This window comes from Penicillium chrysogenum, assembly GCF_028827035.1.
Source record: "Penicillium chrysogenum strain IBT 35668 chromosome Unknown utg000002l_segment0_segment0, whole genome shotgun sequence".
In the NCBI taxonomy this organism is placed as follows: domain Eukaryota; kingdom Fungi; phylum Ascomycota; class Eurotiomycetes; order Eurotiales; family Aspergillaceae; genus Penicillium; species Penicillium chrysogenum.
The window spans coordinates 5,402,756-5,418,981 of NW_026622750.1; the positions used below are offsets into that span (position 1 = coordinate 5,402,756).

At 50.0% G+C, this 16,226-nt stretch overlaps 7 protein-coding genes across 7 annotated transcripts; 2 read left to right on the plus strand and 5 right to left on the minus strand.

The window, feature by feature from the left end:
• Positions 1-45: 45 nt before the first annotated feature.
• Positions 46-276, minus strand: N7489_005259 (uncharacterized protein; the record flags this gene model as incomplete). The annotated part of the gene is made up of 1 exon (XM_056711011.1): positions 46-276. The coding sequence occupies one exon, from the start codon at positions 274-276 to the stop codon at positions 46-48; it is 231 nt and encodes a 76-aa protein (XP_056569432.1).
• A 1,228-nt stretch (positions 277-1,504) lies between these two features.
• Positions 1,505-1,752, minus strand: N7489_005260 (uncharacterized protein; the record flags this gene model as incomplete). The annotated part of the gene is made up of 2 exons (XM_056711012.1): positions 1,505-1,607; positions 1,655-1,752. 2 exons carry the CDS (start codon positions 1,750-1,752, stop codon positions 1,505-1,507), a joined length of 201 nt encoding a protein of 66 aa, XP_056569433.1.
• A 1,580-nt stretch (positions 1,753-3,332) lies between these two features.
• Positions 3,333-4,106, plus strand: N7489_005261 (putative allergen; the record flags this gene model as incomplete). Its single annotated transcript, XM_056711013.1, has 1 exon — positions 3,333-4,106. The coding sequence occupies one exon, from the start codon at positions 3,333-3,335 to the stop codon at positions 4,104-4,106; it is 774 nt and encodes a 257-aa protein (XP_056569434.1).
• Positions 4,107-4,565: 459 nt separating this feature from the next.
• N7489_005262 (uncharacterized protein) lies at positions 4,566-6,006 on the minus strand (the record flags this gene model as incomplete). Its single annotated transcript, XM_056711014.1, has 2 exons — positions 4,566-5,827; positions 5,898-6,006. 2 exons carry the CDS (start codon positions 6,004-6,006, stop codon positions 4,566-4,568), a joined length of 1,371 nt encoding a protein of 456 aa, XP_056569435.1.
• A 1,041-nt stretch (positions 6,007-7,047) lies between these two features.
• On the minus strand, positions 7,048-11,490 carry N7489_005263 (uncharacterized protein; the record flags this gene model as incomplete). Its single annotated transcript, XM_056711015.1, has 7 exons — positions 7,048-7,605; positions 7,655-7,905; positions 7,961-8,207; positions 8,259-8,702; positions 8,750-11,029; positions 11,124-11,312; positions 11,410-11,490. 7 exons carry the CDS (start codon positions 11,488-11,490, stop codon positions 7,048-7,050), a joined length of 4,050 nt encoding a protein of 1,349 aa, XP_056569436.1.
• A 712-nt stretch (positions 11,491-12,202) lies between these two features.
• Positions 12,203-15,541, minus strand: N7489_005264 (Sfi1 family protein; the record flags this gene model as incomplete). Its single annotated transcript, XM_056711016.1, has 2 exons — positions 12,203-15,426; positions 15,478-15,541. The coding sequence occupies 2 exons, from the start codon at positions 15,539-15,541 to the stop codon at positions 12,203-12,205; spliced, it is 3,288 nt and encodes a 1,095-aa protein (XP_056569437.1).
• A 331-nt stretch (positions 15,542-15,872) lies between these two features.
• N7489_005265 (uncharacterized protein) lies at positions 15,873-16,158 on the plus strand (the record flags this gene model as incomplete). The annotated part of the gene is made up of 3 exons (XM_056711017.1): positions 15,873-15,935; positions 15,991-16,086; positions 16,138-16,158. 3 exons carry the CDS (start codon positions 15,873-15,875, stop codon positions 16,156-16,158), a joined length of 180 nt encoding a protein of 59 aa, XP_056569438.1.
• Positions 16,159-16,226: the final 68 nt, after the last annotated feature.

Here is a 16,226-nt window from a genome sequence, read left to right on the forward strand (position 1 = left end):
TCTGGATTGGACGCGATTCATGACTTTGTGGCTTCTTTGCAATCATCACAGCGAAGGGTCTTTGTTCCGGCGTGGTAGGGACGTGCGGAGCGCTACCAGCGGAGTGTTGGTCGGCGAGCCGCTCTGAGGGGGCTCGGCCAAACGAGAGCTTTGCGGAGGACTTTCCGGCAAAGGTATACCACTCGGTGTCGGCGAAGGTGTAGCCAGATAGTGCTGTTGTGGAGGGGGAGTAGCAGAAGGCTTCTCTGCCTGTTGTTGCGTGAGCTCCTCAGTCATCCCATGAACCGGGCTTTCAGCCCGTTCTGGCTCATTTTGAACAAGCGGTTCTGGCTCGCTCTGCAAAACTGGTGCAGCGCCTGCACGGCATATAGCCTGTTCGAGGTCTTCATTGAGCTCTTTTTTTTCTTCATTTGAATCGGGCAGAGTGAGGATAAAGCAAGAACAGAGGTATGATTCACCTCAACGACAGGCTCGGCAGCCGTATACCCGAAGATTCGATAGATTGATCGGGAGAGGTATTGGTTCCTTGTTACTCCTGCTGCGGGATGATCCAGTTTCCCGAATTCATCTTCGTGGGCGATCTGTTGGGTATATATATAAATAGATATTTTCAGTAGATGGTGATAGAGATGATCTACCAAGAAATGTAGATGTCTCTGGAAGGTGTGACAGTTGCGTGGAGAAGGAAGAAACTATCTACAGGTGAGCTATAGCTAATGAGCAAGCGGAGTCACGTGATCTCCAACAGATGCAATGCATCATCACTCTGGAGGGAAAACCTTTGTGATCGTTATTGCTAGAGGCGCCAGGAACAAGAGAAAGCCGCAGTATCCAAACCTCACCATTGTCATTGCAATAGGTATTGCATTTTTTTGAAAGTAACAAAGCGTCTTCAGAAATCTAAGTTTTCACTGAGAATGACAGAGCCCAGCCAACTTCTATGTTGTAGACTCTTCCAGACCATCTACAAGCCTAGACTTGTCTTTTGTCTCAGAAACCCACAATATTGGCCAAGTCTCACAAGTCTCACAAGGATCATCAGATAGAGGTCTTGTTCTGCGTAGCGTCTAACCTTATTTTCATTTTACAGTGACGCCGGGGCTATCAGTTCAGAGGGACAAGATTTCCAAGGTTAAATGATAACTAGAATACCAAATTTCATGAATCTACAATCCTAATAGGGCTCCAGTTAGTAGAAAATATAGCTACTATAGTCCTGTTTCCCCGCGTTCATGAGACTTCACAATTTCCAGGGACTCAATTTCGGGACAAGCTAGTTACGGAGTACAGTTGTTTAATGCCGTTGGTTCTGCATTTTTTACACTAATAGTGCCAATGTTTGTATTCAATGGTATCTGATAACTGACATTGCCAAGTCCTTAGAGAACGACGTAGATATTTGCTGCAGATGCACCCCATCGGAACAAAATCTGCTAGAACGAGATGGAATAAAATTCAAGTGTGACAAACTTCTATTTTCGGGCCGGCATGTCGAAAATGGCCTCTAGCACTCTTCTTTCCCACCAGCCACCATGATACAGTATTCCATGAATACATCAAATCCTTGACCGGAATCTCTTTCATCCCTCCAGTTACGCTTAATCAAACTTTTAAGCCCAGCGAAAAAAAAAAAAAAAAAAAACTTCAATTGGACCTAAGTCCGGCGAATAGGGCGGATAACCCAATTTCGCCCCAGGCTCCGCACACATCTGTGTAAGTGGTGGAACGATGCGTTATTTGGCTTGTTTCCATTTAGGCGATTGCAACGTTGATCCCGAGTTCTCTTCCAAGGTTTAGTCGTCAAATGGGTCATCATTTACTCCAAATCCGCGTCTTCTTAGTTTAACGCTTGGGCGTGGCACTTCAGTGGAGCGTTGCGGAATAACAGAAAGAATCAAACGGTCCACCCAGGGAAATCTAAGCCGCCGGAAGATGGTGGAGTTCTAAGGGATTTAGCGGATGGCTTGCATGTGAACCAGGAGCCAAGCCTGGATTGCGGGCTTTTTCCCAAAGGATTGGACACTGTCCAAAGAAAATTCAAGGAACAACCTTGGAAAACAGTAAACCATGGATTGTGAAAGGGGTTACTGGTGATTGGCCACAATTTAACCCATGCCCTGCCAAGACCATAAACTGTATTATGATTGGTCAAATCCCCAATATTTTTTAGCCAATCGTGTTACTTTTCTCCTGGACCACAACGTTGGCGTCCATGGGCCACACAAACTCCTCAAAATTCCATCAACAATCAACTGCAGACCTGTCAGGGGTGATTTAATATTCTCTTAACATGAAGCAGTGAAGTACTGAAGGCCATATCGCTACAATGCATTTCGACAATTCATCTTGGCAATGCAGCGGCCACAGTTACAATAATGCCGGATCTGAGTTCCTGACAGTTCCGTTGCCTTCAGCCCTGGGCTAAAACGATCCGATCCCTGTTGGGCCCACAATAGGGCATCCTTTTTGGAGTTGGACCCAGACAATGCGATTTGCAAACCTGTTAGTTCCTACACGCAGGCCTCCTTGGCGAATGGATCGTTCTGCAGTCGCATTCCTACTTTGTGTACTCTGGACAGTCCCCATCTCTGGTTGTTCCTCTGCATTCTGAAATACCAACCTAGGTAGGTTCCTACGTACCTAGGTATTGATGGATCTCCTAATTAAGAACGCGGAGTATACGTAACCTTGGAAAGTGTCTCCCCTACCTGCTTTTATTCCGAGCTTGCTCCGGGTCCATCCATGGACCTATGGGTCCTGTATCCATGGATATTGACAATGGATTCACCAATGAGAAATGTCCTTGGCCATCTAAAGCTCTAGATTTAGGTACTGGTGGCTTAAATGTACACAAATGGACCCAATCAGACTATACCTATGTATGGATTCTAGATACTGTTTGACCCATCGACCGGACCCGACCCCATTCCACCTCCAATGGGGACTACATGTCATACCCACGGCCTCGACCTTTGTGGAACCCATGGCATACGAGTCCTTTCAACGGTTTTACGTATGCCCAGGTGCGCGCCCCCAGCGGTTCGCTGGAAACGAGCCAGGTACCCGGAACTTTCGGTTCATCTTTTGCTCTGGACTTACGAGGCAAGCGTGGCGGAAGCAGAAGATTCTGTCGATTTCGAGGGTATATATACCTACTCTTGTCCCTCCTCTCTGTCCTCTTCCTTCAAACAACCACACTCCTTTTTGGTACCACCGTTCATTCATTTACAACACTGTCTTTTGAATCCAACTAAGACATATATAACACTCCTTCATATCTTCGTCGATCTCTACCTTCCTTTGTGACTCAACACCCAACACACTCCACCGAAATGCTATTCGCCAAGTCTCTCATGCTGCTCGCAGCCCTCACCACCAGCACCCTGGCCAGACCCACAACCCTCGAGCGCCGCCAGGCCACAGGAACCTCGTCCGCCAGCGGCGGTAGCTGGACCTCCACACCCTCCAGCGGCTCATACTCTACTGCTGGATTCGGCAGCTCCACCAGCTCATCCGGCTCAGGCGAAACATACGCCGGCAACGTCGGCAATCCCTACGGCAGCAACATAATCTCTATTGATGCCTCGTCCGCCAGCAACTACAAGTACGTGGCGCAGTTCTCTGGCTCGCCCACCGATTCCTGGACTATCGCCATCTTCAACAAGTACGGTCCGGATGGCAAGATGACAGGCTGGTACGGCAACGCCTGTAACACTTTCACTCTTGCCCCTGGCGAGACCAAGTACGTCGCCTTTGACGAGGATACGAATGGTGGCTTTGCCGCCGCTAAGGGAGCCGGATCCACTATCCCCACTGATAGCATGGGTGGCTACGCTTCCACCTGGGGCGAGTTCGACTTCGGTTCCACCACCAACAGTGGCTGGTCTGGCTTTGACGTCTCCGTTATCGCTGCGCAGAACGCTGGCATGTCCATCGATGGTATGAAGATTTGTGATGCCCTTGGCTCTGTTTGCTCCTCTGTCACCAAGGACGCTGCTGTGGTCGATAACGCTTACACCGCCGCTGAGACTGCTATCGGTGGTATTGGTGCTAACTTGGGATCTGGTCCTGTTCGTCTGGCTGTTACCATTGATTACAGCGGATAAAATTTGTTTTCTTTGAGATTTGATTTTATATGGTTTTGAAGATAGACTTTTGGATCAATCTGTTTCGGAGGATGATCTATACCCAGCTGGAATGGTATCTGCTTCTTTGTCAATATAGAGACTTTTAGGCTGGCCCTTTTTTTTCAGTTTATATATACAATATAACACATTCTTTCAAACAACTTCTTTTTTCCATCATAAAACTATTATATTGTTCTATCTTTACTTGGGTTGTTACTTTGGGAAGTTTCAGGTCTCCGCGTGGCGTCAACATACGCAATCGCCTACTACGTAGTCGCCACGTAATGAGCCCATCTTCAGGAACCATTCAAATTAAAGATAGAAATAAGAACAAAAATAGAGTTAAGCTCGTTCCATTCTGAGGACAATTCATAATAACGCCGGGAGTATATCTTGCCTTCATATCCGTTGGCCCAATCCAAAAAATTAATTGCAAGATTACTTCCTTTGGCTAACAAGACCGTAGAACTCAAGCGGCTTGATACTGAATGCACCGTTCGACTCAAGCTTGTAGTTAGGGTCCGCCAGCTCAAAGGTGGTCTCCTTAATAATGCTGGCAAGAGTAAAGAACGACCACCGCCAAGCCCAGAGCTTGCCGATGCACTCACGCTTGCCGTTACCGAATCCCTTCTTCGCGGCAGCAGGGAGCTGATCCCACTTCTCACCGAGAACACGCTCGGGCTTGAAGGCCTCCGGGTCCTCGAAGACAGCCGGGTCGCGGTTGACTTGGCTCAAGACAGCGATCATGGGCTGGTTGTGAGCAATTTGGTACTCGCCACCGGCAAGAAGGACAGGGCTCTTGTTGTCGGAGGGAATGGGCTCGATGTTGAAGCCGGGCGCGGTAGCACAAAGACGGATCGACTCGCGCAGGATGGCCTCGACATAGTTGAGGCTCTGCAGATGCTCCAAGTCGATCTTGCCGTCGCCGACCACGCGGTCGATCTCCTCCTGGGCCTTTTTGATCTCGCTCGGGTTCTCCATCAGGTAGTACAGGGCGTAGGAGATGAGGTTGGGTGCTGTGGCAGCACCGATGAAGATCGAGATGATCTCATCGATAATCTGCGACTCGGAGAGCTTCTCGCCGCTCTCTGGGTCGGCACCGTTTATCATCGCATGCAAGATATCCTTGCGGTCAGTCTCTGGCTGCTCCTTCCGGGTCTTGATTACCTGCGCAGCGAAATCGCGCATGGTCTTCGTGTCTTTCTCGAATCGGCGCTGGTACAAAAGCCGGGTTAGGAACCTGGGGCGGGTGGGTCGCTTCATCGCCTCCATGGTGGCGCCGGCCATGGCACTGATCATAGGTGGCTCGGCGCCTTCGAGTACGTGCACGCGCTGGTTGAAGAAACATTGCATGCAGGATGCAAGAAGGAGACGGTCCAGGTCGTTGGTGAGCAGAGTCCGTGTCTTGGTTCCCGCACTCCATTTTTTGGTCAAGTCAGGGATGACCTCCGCCATGTCGCCGAAGAGGTTGTCGGTCGCAGATTGTGTAAGATGAGGCATCATGATCCGGTGGGCGATACCCCAGCTCTTCTCGTAGTCGTATGCTGTGAACAGACTGTCGTTCACGGCATATCGGATTTCGACCACTGGTCCTGTAACACACTTGCGGAATCGGGTCTCGTCGCAAATCTCTTCTAACAAAGCGACACTGCCGATGAAGACGATCTCATGGCCGAGAGCATTAATTTTGAAAATGGAGCCTTGAAAAAATTAGTGATCGCTCGTTAGGGCTGGGTGTTGCCGTGGTCCGTAGACGGGCTGCTGTCATACCAAATTGCTTGGCCAACTTGTTGAGCGAGTTCCATGTCTCGTTGGGGTTGATGTCGAAAACGTTGCCCAAGAGGGGAATTCCGGGCGGTCCTGGGATCTTGGTAGGCATTCTTGCTGAAAAAAAAAAGAAAAGAACGATGAGGGATATCACTAGTATACAAAAACAAATATCGAAAGTCAGAGAGAGGGGAAGAGCCTCAACCTCTCAGTGGGCAGGGGGACTCTTTAAAGCATCATCTCTGGGTTTTAGTCTGCATGCGAGTCTGAATTGTTTCCCGATCGGCAGATCGAGTGGACCTATGCCATTGGTGCAAGAGGGATGTCGCGCTCGGCCTAAGACTCCATCGTTCATCAGTTGTGGCCGAGCTGAAGGATCGGCGCGATGGCGATGTAATAGCGCGGATTGGTGCCGCCGATCGCACTGGGATAGGCAATCCCTTAGGCCATCTGACACCCCATCTGGAGCCCATCTGCAGCCATCTGCAGCCATCTGGGGCCATCTGGGGCCACTGGGGTAGCTAAAGCGCGCTACGGGCTGTAGTGCAACCAGTGAGCTCAATGGGGTTCAGCACAATTGTCAGCCGGGATCTTCTGCAAAATTTTCCTGCATCTTCAAAACTGTATTCGTCCCCATGCATCTTGACCGCTTCTGCGGAGTATGTGACATTCTCCTTGTCATGAAATCATTGTGTAAGGGGTAGGATGAGCACACAGGCGTTGTAAGGTGCAAGGTACTCCGTACTCCATATGAAATCTTGGATAGGTCGAATCATAATAAATATGACATGTCTGTTAGACCGATTAGTGGTGCTCTTACAAACATATGTTGTGGCACCAAATAAGCCACTCTAGCCAATACCTAACTAGCTATTATTAGAATAAAGGGAAATTGTATAAAGTTGGCATATGTATGTTGTGAACTTCAGCTAAGATCTTGGATCTTCCAAGGTTCCTTTCATGGACACGGGTCACGTGAATCGGTGTGATAAACTACACCCCAGAGGATCAACTATTACCTATGTAGTTAACTGTTTGAACATAAAAGGACGCTAAATTATATGTGCCCAGATCCCAGGTTTCCACTCGATATTAACTGCATGTATGTATATCCCGGAAATAGTCCAGTGTCAACCCAAACAAGTCTCCTAACCTAGAATCCAAAGCTGTCCAGCAACGAATTGGCATCCGGCTCGTGAAACATCGTAGGTGGCTTCGGTTTCGGCTTCGGCTTCTGTTCTTCTTCTTTCTTCAGTGTCTCCCCGGGTGTGATTTCAGAAACGGCGGATTCCTGCAAGATATCTGCTCGGCGCACCGGCATATCCGCAACTACAAGGCTGCTTCGCCGACGCAGCATTTTCCGGTAATCGACTCCGTTCTCACCCATCTCCAAGGAGGTATCAGGCTTCAACGCATCCTGGGTAGGCAGTCCGCCCAGGAACTCCCAGTGGCGTACCAGATCCAGAGCGAGGAAATCGCAGCCCATACGGTCGTAGAGTCGGGCATTGCGGATAACGAATTCCCATTCTTCTCTGGGTCGCACTTTGGAGGCGCCTTTGAGGGTTTGGAGTGTCTTTTCGCGAAGTTGCTGGTATAAGACTACCAAGGCAGGATCGTTGGAAAGATATGACTTGGACTGAAGGGTTACTCGGCCCGGGCTGCCCGGGGTGGCTGGCGTCGTCGTCGGTGACAGGAGGGTCTCGACAGGCGACTAGATCAGATTAGTTGGGTTCTGGCGGCTAGAGAAGCAAAGTACTCACAATCAGTGCCCGCACTGCCATATCCCGTCGTCCAAGCATCCAGAAAGCCCAGGAGGCCATCCAGCGATTGCCCTCAGAAGCGGCCTCGGGCAATACCCTTTCTTCCAGTATCTCGCGAAGAACCGGTCCGTTGTCCCCTTCTGAGGCTCGCGTAATTGCGATCGCGAGCTGGAGATCACCCATCTGGTTTATGATGACATTTGCAGCATCACGCAGATGATCGGCCAGAAGGAAGAAAGATGCTGCATATTCTGTTCGATGTTAGCTGGCAGTGCTCAGTCATAGACAATACGAGGTTCGAATTACCAAATCGTCGCTTCCCAAGCAATGCATAGGCATTCTTGAGAGCAGATGTCCTCCATCGCGCTTCCTTGAAGTCATTTGCCAACAAACGTTGGGTTGCCGCTTGTTCGCGGTTCCAGTGTGCAATACGCCAGAGGCCCTGAAGGACGTTCTTCTTTCCGAGGGCGAGGTAATACAAAGTACAGTCGATGGGGTTTTTCTCTTCCGTCTTGGTGTATTCACATCGGGCGAGGATTTCGAGTTGTGCTTTCTAATCAACCGGTTAGTTTGTGACCAAGGAGATGATATGACAGACACGCACCACAGCTATGGAATCCGATAGCCACATAAAGAGACCGCTTTCACGAGCAGCCTTCCAAGTCAATTTCCCATTGAATTGCCGGGAGACAAGGTCTGTGAGAATATCTTGGCTGCTGCTATGATAAGCCCAAACAATCTCTCTCCATGAAACAGTGTCTTTGTTGGCGACTCCTTGGGTCCGACGCAGCATATGCTGTCGGAAAAATAAGAGATAGCGCGCTGCATTATCGTCCATTGAGCGCCGGTGCTTCTCAACCATGGCAACGCATTCAATGGTATCTGCTAAGCGGAATTGCTCGTGACTAGACAGCTGCGGCAAGGCGATCCGTGCTAAGCTCTCATTGAGGGCGGCCGCTGCGTTTTCATCTATGGCAGATAACAATTCCTCATCAGTGGAATCGACGTAGGAAGAGCGCATTTCCTTGGAGATCGCTTGTTGGGAACCCTAATTATTGTTAGTATTGGGAAGAGAAATGAGGAGGGCACACTTACATCTTGCTCGTAGAAATATTTTACCGGCATCTCTAGGAAGCCATCTAGCTCATCGCCCTCCGTGTAGAACTTCAGCTTGCGATGTAGGTTCAAGAGAATCGAGTGTACCAAGCTAGTCTTCCCAGCCAGAATGCACTGTGCCAAGTACTGTGGATGGAACACAGGCAACGGACCATTCAGCCGGCTGACAACATCGAAAAGATCGACAAACGACAGCCCTCGAGACGGCATCCGAAGCTCAGACACTAGACGGTCCCCAACATCAATATCCTTGCCATAGACAAACAGCTGGTTGCCGGCCCCGATGACCAAATGGCCGTTACTCAGCCAGCAAGAGTCTCCTATAGGGTGAGGCGTGAGATCTCGGATCCAGATCTCCCGGACTTGTGTCCACGAGGGTCGGGAATCTAGATAATCATAGCGTAGCTGAGATAAGAGAACAACTTTGTGTGGGAATCCCACAGCTAAGATGGACTGTTTGTCTGGTGTTGACGTCCAGTCCAAATCCCGGATAATGTCATGTGAAGCAAAATGTTCCTCGAACTCCAGCTGGGCATTGTTGGTATCCCAGATTGTGAGGCGAGTCCGGTCCTCGTCAACCAGAGCTGCCTTGCGAATAGAGCTCCCACTAGCCATAGACGGGTTGGTGATGCCTGTATCAACAGTTGACTGAAGTAGCCAATCGACCTTCAAATTCAATGGGTCAACCGTGGCTGTCCAAGTCCGCAGAACCCCACTGTGAGTGTAGGAGAGAGCAATGTCGGCGGAAAACGAATCGAAGAACCCGGATATTTTTGTTTTGGGACCTGCTGGATCCACGGGAAGGATATATGCAATATCCTCCTTCAGCCCCATGTCAAAGGTGCAAAATTCTCGTAATTCATAGGCATCGTCATTTACAAACATCCCTTGATGGCCTTCCCGACTTGGCCCTCGTATTTCCCAGGCAATTCCGTGCATGTTTGCCCATATAGTTGCTACATAGGAAACGCCTGGGGTCGCTTGGGTGCTGGGAATTGGCAGCACACATAGTGGCTTGCCGGGCAGTGCGAATTGCAAAGAAGCCACTTTCTTAGCGTGGTTTGAGCTGAAGTCCCATAGGGAGACACCATTGTGGTGGAGATTGACGAGAAGATCCCTGTTCTCCAGCACACATGTTCGATGAATATGCTCATCTGAGAGGAGGACACTCTTGTGTGCTAAGATCGTCCCTCCGTCCCGACGCCGCTGTGTCCATACAGTGGCTTTGTTTTCATTGGTACGTGAAACCAGTATATCTCCAATAGCATTCCGGACAATCTTTTTCACGGGAGCAGTATGACCAGACCAAGAAGCTCTCTGAGTGATTCGCTTCGTGCGGGGCGCAGGATCAAACAGGACATCCACATGGGAATCATACCACTCGATCCGACCGTCGAAGTGATGAACCAGAACGCTGAGCTTGTCATCCGATGTTGCACTCTGGAATGCACGAATTTGAGCATAGTCTTCTTGTGGTGACTGATCCAATGCAAATCCCAAGTCCAAGCCTTCGACATGGAGGATATTGAAGACGCTCAATTTGGTCTTTGCTTTAGAACCAATATCTTCCAAAGCCCAAGCAGACATATGGCCCTGACCATCAATGACAACGCAGATCTCTGGGGCCTTGCTCGCAACCTCGATGATATGTTCTAACGCATGATTCTCCTTGTTTCCTGTGGTCCTCTGAATAGCACGCTCAGTCGCAACACAGAAGTCACGGCCATCCAAAATAAACCCATATCGACGTTGCGGTCCTTGGTCCTCATCCGACGTGTGCCTAGGTTGTACCGACTCATCCATGTCAATCTCTGCCCAGAACTGTAGGGCAGAAAGCGCATGGATGTCCGTCACTGCCCACACTCGAATCTTATTGTCGGCACAAAATGTGTACAAAACATTGTCCATAGATTGCTCGGGGTGCCGAGGTAAACGCCAGTGTATCCCGGTGACGACATTCGGATGAGGCAGATACGAGTTCTCGAACCGAACCTCGTCTGCGCCGAAGGCAAGTCGTCTCCATACCTTGACCAAGCGGTCGTAATACCCTACCGTAACAATCAAGGATGAATCGGGAGAAAATTGCGCGAACTTCACGGGTGTCGCAAGCTTTCTTTTCCATACGAGGCGCGGTTCGTCGTTCATAAACCAAAGGGCAAGGCGGGAGTTGCCCACCAGGAGCTCGTTCGAGGAACCCCACGATAGTGTATAGATCGGTTCGTCATCATCGGGGGCGCGGAATGTATAAAGGAGCGACCACTAAACAAAGCCAGGTATCAACATCCATTGTTATTACTATTATGGGAACATCTTGCTGGACCAAGCTCCGAGTAGTGTGGGGTTGTATGCGCACCTTGAGAGTTTCGCCCTGGATGCCGTATGGCTGGTACACGAATACATCAGGGCCACCACAAACTGCAATCTTGCCGGACGTCTCGTGAAATGCTACGGCCTCAAGGGCATCTGTATCGTCGACGTAAATCGTTTGGAGGAGCGTTTGCGGACCGCCGAGGATAACCAGCGCGTGGCCGGATATGTATGCCTATTGGGGAACGCGCGGGGGTAAGGGTCAGCAACAGGGGGCTTTAAATGAGCCGCAGAGCTGGATCATAAACCCGGCAACATTTGAGAGTACTTACAACAACACGAAGACCATCCCACAGCGCCGTGCTGAACGACTGGAGCTTCGCTGGGGGTCTCCCCGGCAGTACCGCTCGCATAGAGGCGGTTGGTTCTGGAGTCGGACACTCGTTGCGCTTGAAAACACGTTACAACATTGCCAGATCAAATACTATTATGTCTGGGAGTAACCAGAGTCACAAGGGAAACGGAAAGTAGGAGATGGGTGTTTGGGGAGTTGTCTGAATGCACGCAGGGGGACAAGGCGGAAGAGAGCTGGTCGATTACGCTGCCGCTCTCCACTCGGTGGCCAGACGTGACCCATGACCCTCGACTTGAACACAAAGCAGCTAGGTATGGATATAAACATGTGAATCTAGATTTGTTATTTCTTACGGTTTCCTACGATGATAAATCTGTATTCCAAGAGCTCTAAGTGATTTGGGGCATAGCTACAGAGCTCCACGATAAGCATTTACCTACCTAGGTAGGTATATCTGACTTCGGGATAGACCAGACGCTATAGTTAGTAGACGGTTACATAACTACCTCATCGAACGAACATACCTTTCCCTACAGGTTTCCTGGAAAATCTCACTTCATAATTTGAGTATCACATTCAGTCATGGCAAAAGTACAAAAGAGTATACCCAAGACCCAGAAACCCTTGAACCCGCTATATGCTGCGCCGGATGATGCATTGAATGAGACATGATCGCACCTATCGACAGGACATGAGAGAAAAATTACAACCATCGCTGATGTACATGAGGTTAAAGCGGCTGCAAAGAGGTCATATACCAAACAAGAACGTCAAGGTCGTCGATTCGCTGACCTGCGACCGTCCGTCGGAGACTCGGGGGGTTCTTCATCCACAAACCGGACGCTATTTCCCACTGAGCTTCGCCGACCAGTCCGTGGCCGTTTGGAGGAGGTGGATAAAGCGGTCGTGGTCCCAGCTCGAAGTAGTCGACTTGCGAAAGGTGTGCGTAAGGGTGTGGCGGGGGTGGTGGACATTTGGGCGAGGGCTCGTGCACGGGCGGCTCGTTTAGAGGGAGAGGTCGTGAAATTGGGGGTTACCAGGGGGCTCGCAGAAATCGGATCATGGGAGCTCGCCTGAGATGTTGCCGTGAGGTCACTTATTTTGAAAGGTGTTTCTGCCGGCTCTTGATACCAGGGATCGAACATCACTGACCCAGCGCCATCGCCATTTCCAAAGGTTGACATTCGTGCAGGCGTGAAAGATGGACCGGCAGAATCTCGAGCTTCCAGCTTCATTCGGGCCTTATCCACCCAGTCGCGGAACATGGTCCTCGAGTGCTTCCTCAGGTTTCTTTCTCGCATGGCTTCGGCGGTTTCGGTGCTACTGCCCATCTGGAAGATACGAAGGCTGAGCTTGCGAAGAGAAGCTGCCGCCAGTCGTAGAACATGCAATCTGTATACATTGTCTGCTTGGTCTTCCATCTCGCGTCGAATGATGAAAGTTTCAGACATTTGCATCATCTGGTCAAACGCTAGTTGTCGGAAATAGGAATCGTCGGCATCCTGGCAATCCTGGATCCTCTTGGTCGTTTTGTCGTGCCATTGGACGAATATCTCGGACGCGTCGGCAAGCAATTTTTCGCGGTCAACATCACCAGCTTGCTTTTCCATCTCCATGATGGTTCGAGTTTTTGACGACCAGGCAGCCAACGCCTTAGACGCGAGGTTGATCTTGATATGTCGCCGGACTTTAGCATACGATTCTTGCCGCCGTCGTTTGCCAGAGTCCACTTTGGCCTGATGCCATTGTTTCATGGACTTCTTCATCAAGAAATAGAATCGAGCATCTCGAGCCCACCCTTCCATCTTCATCACTTGATTGTGCTTGGATCGCCAGATCGTAAGAGACTCAGCTGCTAGCCGTGGAGCATAGAACTCAGATGCTACATACTCCCGCTCGCGCTGAAGTTGCACTTGATCACGCCAAATGGCAAATTTAGATCGAACCAAATTTTCGGTCCGACGAGCCTCATGGGCTTCAGCATGAAACAGTAAACGGGTGTAAGTGTCCCGAGTGTTTGTCACAAATCGAGAAAATACTTCTCGCTTGATGCGTCGCTCGCGTATCCTTCGCATCAGCTCAAATCTTTCCATTAGGACCCACTTGTACAGTGCCTCCATTTTGATCCGCTCGTCAATTCGAGCACGTAGAGCCAAGCAGCGAAGCGTATCATTCCAGGTGATCCACGCATTGTGTTGGATTCGATAGCGATCTACCTCCTCTGCCTGTCTGACCATATCGATCTTCCCAAACCAATGTGAAAGGGCATTTCGTAGGATCCTAGTATCGACCATTCCAGAGACCTGAGAAGCAGCCGGGGCCAGCCGAGACTGAATTCTCCATTCATCAAAAGTTTCTCTGAGGTCATGTTGGCGCCGAGAAGCCTGGACTTCCTGATCTGCAAGTGCTATGGTTCTCGAATGATGAGACCATATCTGAAGTGCTGACTTCAAAGATGCCCGTTTGTTATGCAAGTCTATTTCTTGGTCGCGCTCTCGGTTGGTTCGCAGGTTCCGAAGCCAGGAAAGAAGTGACCGTCTCTTGAGTCGATAATCAGAAACCTCAAGAACACGCCGGTCGCAAAAGCACCACCACCAGTCCCAAAACGATGCTTTTTGAATCTTTGTGTTGCGTATACTGACTGCTTGTGACTCTGCTGTCTTTAAATCTTGGATCTTCTTCCGCCACGTATTGAAAGGCCTCCGTAGCGCAAAACGCTGGGCCTTCAATTCATTGACGGCAGTGATCTCGCGCCAGGCGTTGAAATATTTGACGCCAAGCACATGTCTCCGAGCAGCAGAGGTGCGAGCTACTTCTTCCGACGTAAGTTGGGCCCAGTGACTGAACGCCTTCGTCATTAGGTATAAATCCCGTGCCCGACTGGCACGCGTCTCAAGATGCTTGAAGAATCGATCTGTTCGGGCCGAGTGACGTTTCTCTTGAATTACTCCCCGCCATGGATCAAAGGCTTGACGGAGAAGAAGGCCTCGGTCGTAATTGACAGCAAGTGTTTCCCTATTTTGGCGAGTCTGTCGGGCTTGGAAGGCCTTTTTCAGCCATTGTGTCAAGATTCGACGGCAGATCGATCGCTGTCTGTACATGTTAAAGGTAGATGCATCCCGAAGTAAATCCGAAAGTTGAGGGCGATAAATGAACTCTGGTGGCGCCTCTTCCTTGTCGAAAGAATCGTGTTCTGGGCTCCGCGACATGATAGATTGCACATCTTCGGACTCAGAAGTGTCTGAAAAATCGTACGAGGGTGAACGACGGGGACGTGAGGCTTCGGCCATTCTCTTCGAACGATCACGAGCAACCGCCGACCGAGCAACCACTCCATTAGTCAAGGGAGGTGTTTCCGTGACTCCGTGCTTGCTTTCTGTCCCGTCAAATCTGCTAAGCAACCGCCGACCGACATCCAAGAACTGGCTGATTAATTGGGTTCGATCCGGGGATTTGGCAGGTCCGGAATCATGTCTGGATGTAGGTGACATTTTTGGTTTCGAGAACTCGGGCTTTCCAATTTCAAGTCGCGACATTGACGATCGAGAGCTAGGGCGATTGATTACACTTCTCTGTGTAGGATCCTCGCCAATGTCGTACGTAGTGTTGAACGATGCGCGCCGTTTGGGTGTCGGTGCCACTCCATTCGTAATCGGAGAATGGTCATGGTCAACGGTCCGGCTGTGGGTAACATCCGCTGTATATTGATCATAGTCATGTGTTTCATTAAGGTTCGTAGAGCCATCCTCGCCGATTTCGATCACGATACCCAACTGTTGGAGCGCGTTCTCGAACTTGTCGAAGAGAGTCTCGCCCCGCACACCTTTGCTTCCCATCTTGAACAGGAAGCGCAGGCATGCATGACCTGGGTCCGCATTGACGCCATGTTCGCCAATAACTTCGTCGTATGCTTCGAAGAGCGCCCGGAATGGGAGGCGATCCGCTTCGGGTTTTGTCTCAGCAGCAGCGATAACCTGGTAGAGAAAGCCGACATCTATAGAGGTCAGGCTCCGTTGGATTTAATGAGTAATTGATTATGGCCTACCATCGTCTGAAAGAGATGAGATCTCTTCGGTCACGGCTCGACGCTGAGAGGATATCGGAGGCATCGAAAATTCGCGATCTTAAGGCGCGCTTGTCGCATTGGGGTCATAGAGCTGCAGGACCAAATAAATCATCGCGAAAGCGGGAAGCACCGAAGATGAAAGGCATGCGCAGATAGAGGCACTTTGTAATCAGCAATTCCAAAAGAATAGAAACAATAGACTAAACCCATGCATCAATCGAAGCAACAGTGGGCTGAGCGGGTTGTTTTGGTTGTCGCGACAGAAACATGCAGGGCAGCCACGTGATCTTATGTAACATTCTTGGATTGGCTTCACATCGGAATATTAAGCTACTTCGCATTTCAGGGCTGCATCGTCACCTTATCCTTACAAGATGCCGGGAAGAACTCGCCCAGTTGAGAAGATTGCCAAAGCTTCAGCCCAATGCTCCGTAGAGGTACATAGCTCCCATCTACCTCATCTCAATATTGCCGAACTAACTAGCTTGATAGGTTGCGGCATACGGAAAGTGTGTTGTTACGGATTACAACTCGGTACATAAAGATATGTGCGTCAAAGAGTTTATGCGACTGAAGAATTGCTACCTGGTAAGTAACGAGCGAGTGCCGTGCCGTTCGACAGGCTAACCAGCCCAGCAGGCGGCATCCAAAAAGGGCTAAAGAAAGGTTCATTGGGATTGCATGCTGGGGGCATCGGAAGCATCGAAAACACTCGAACACTTGAGGCT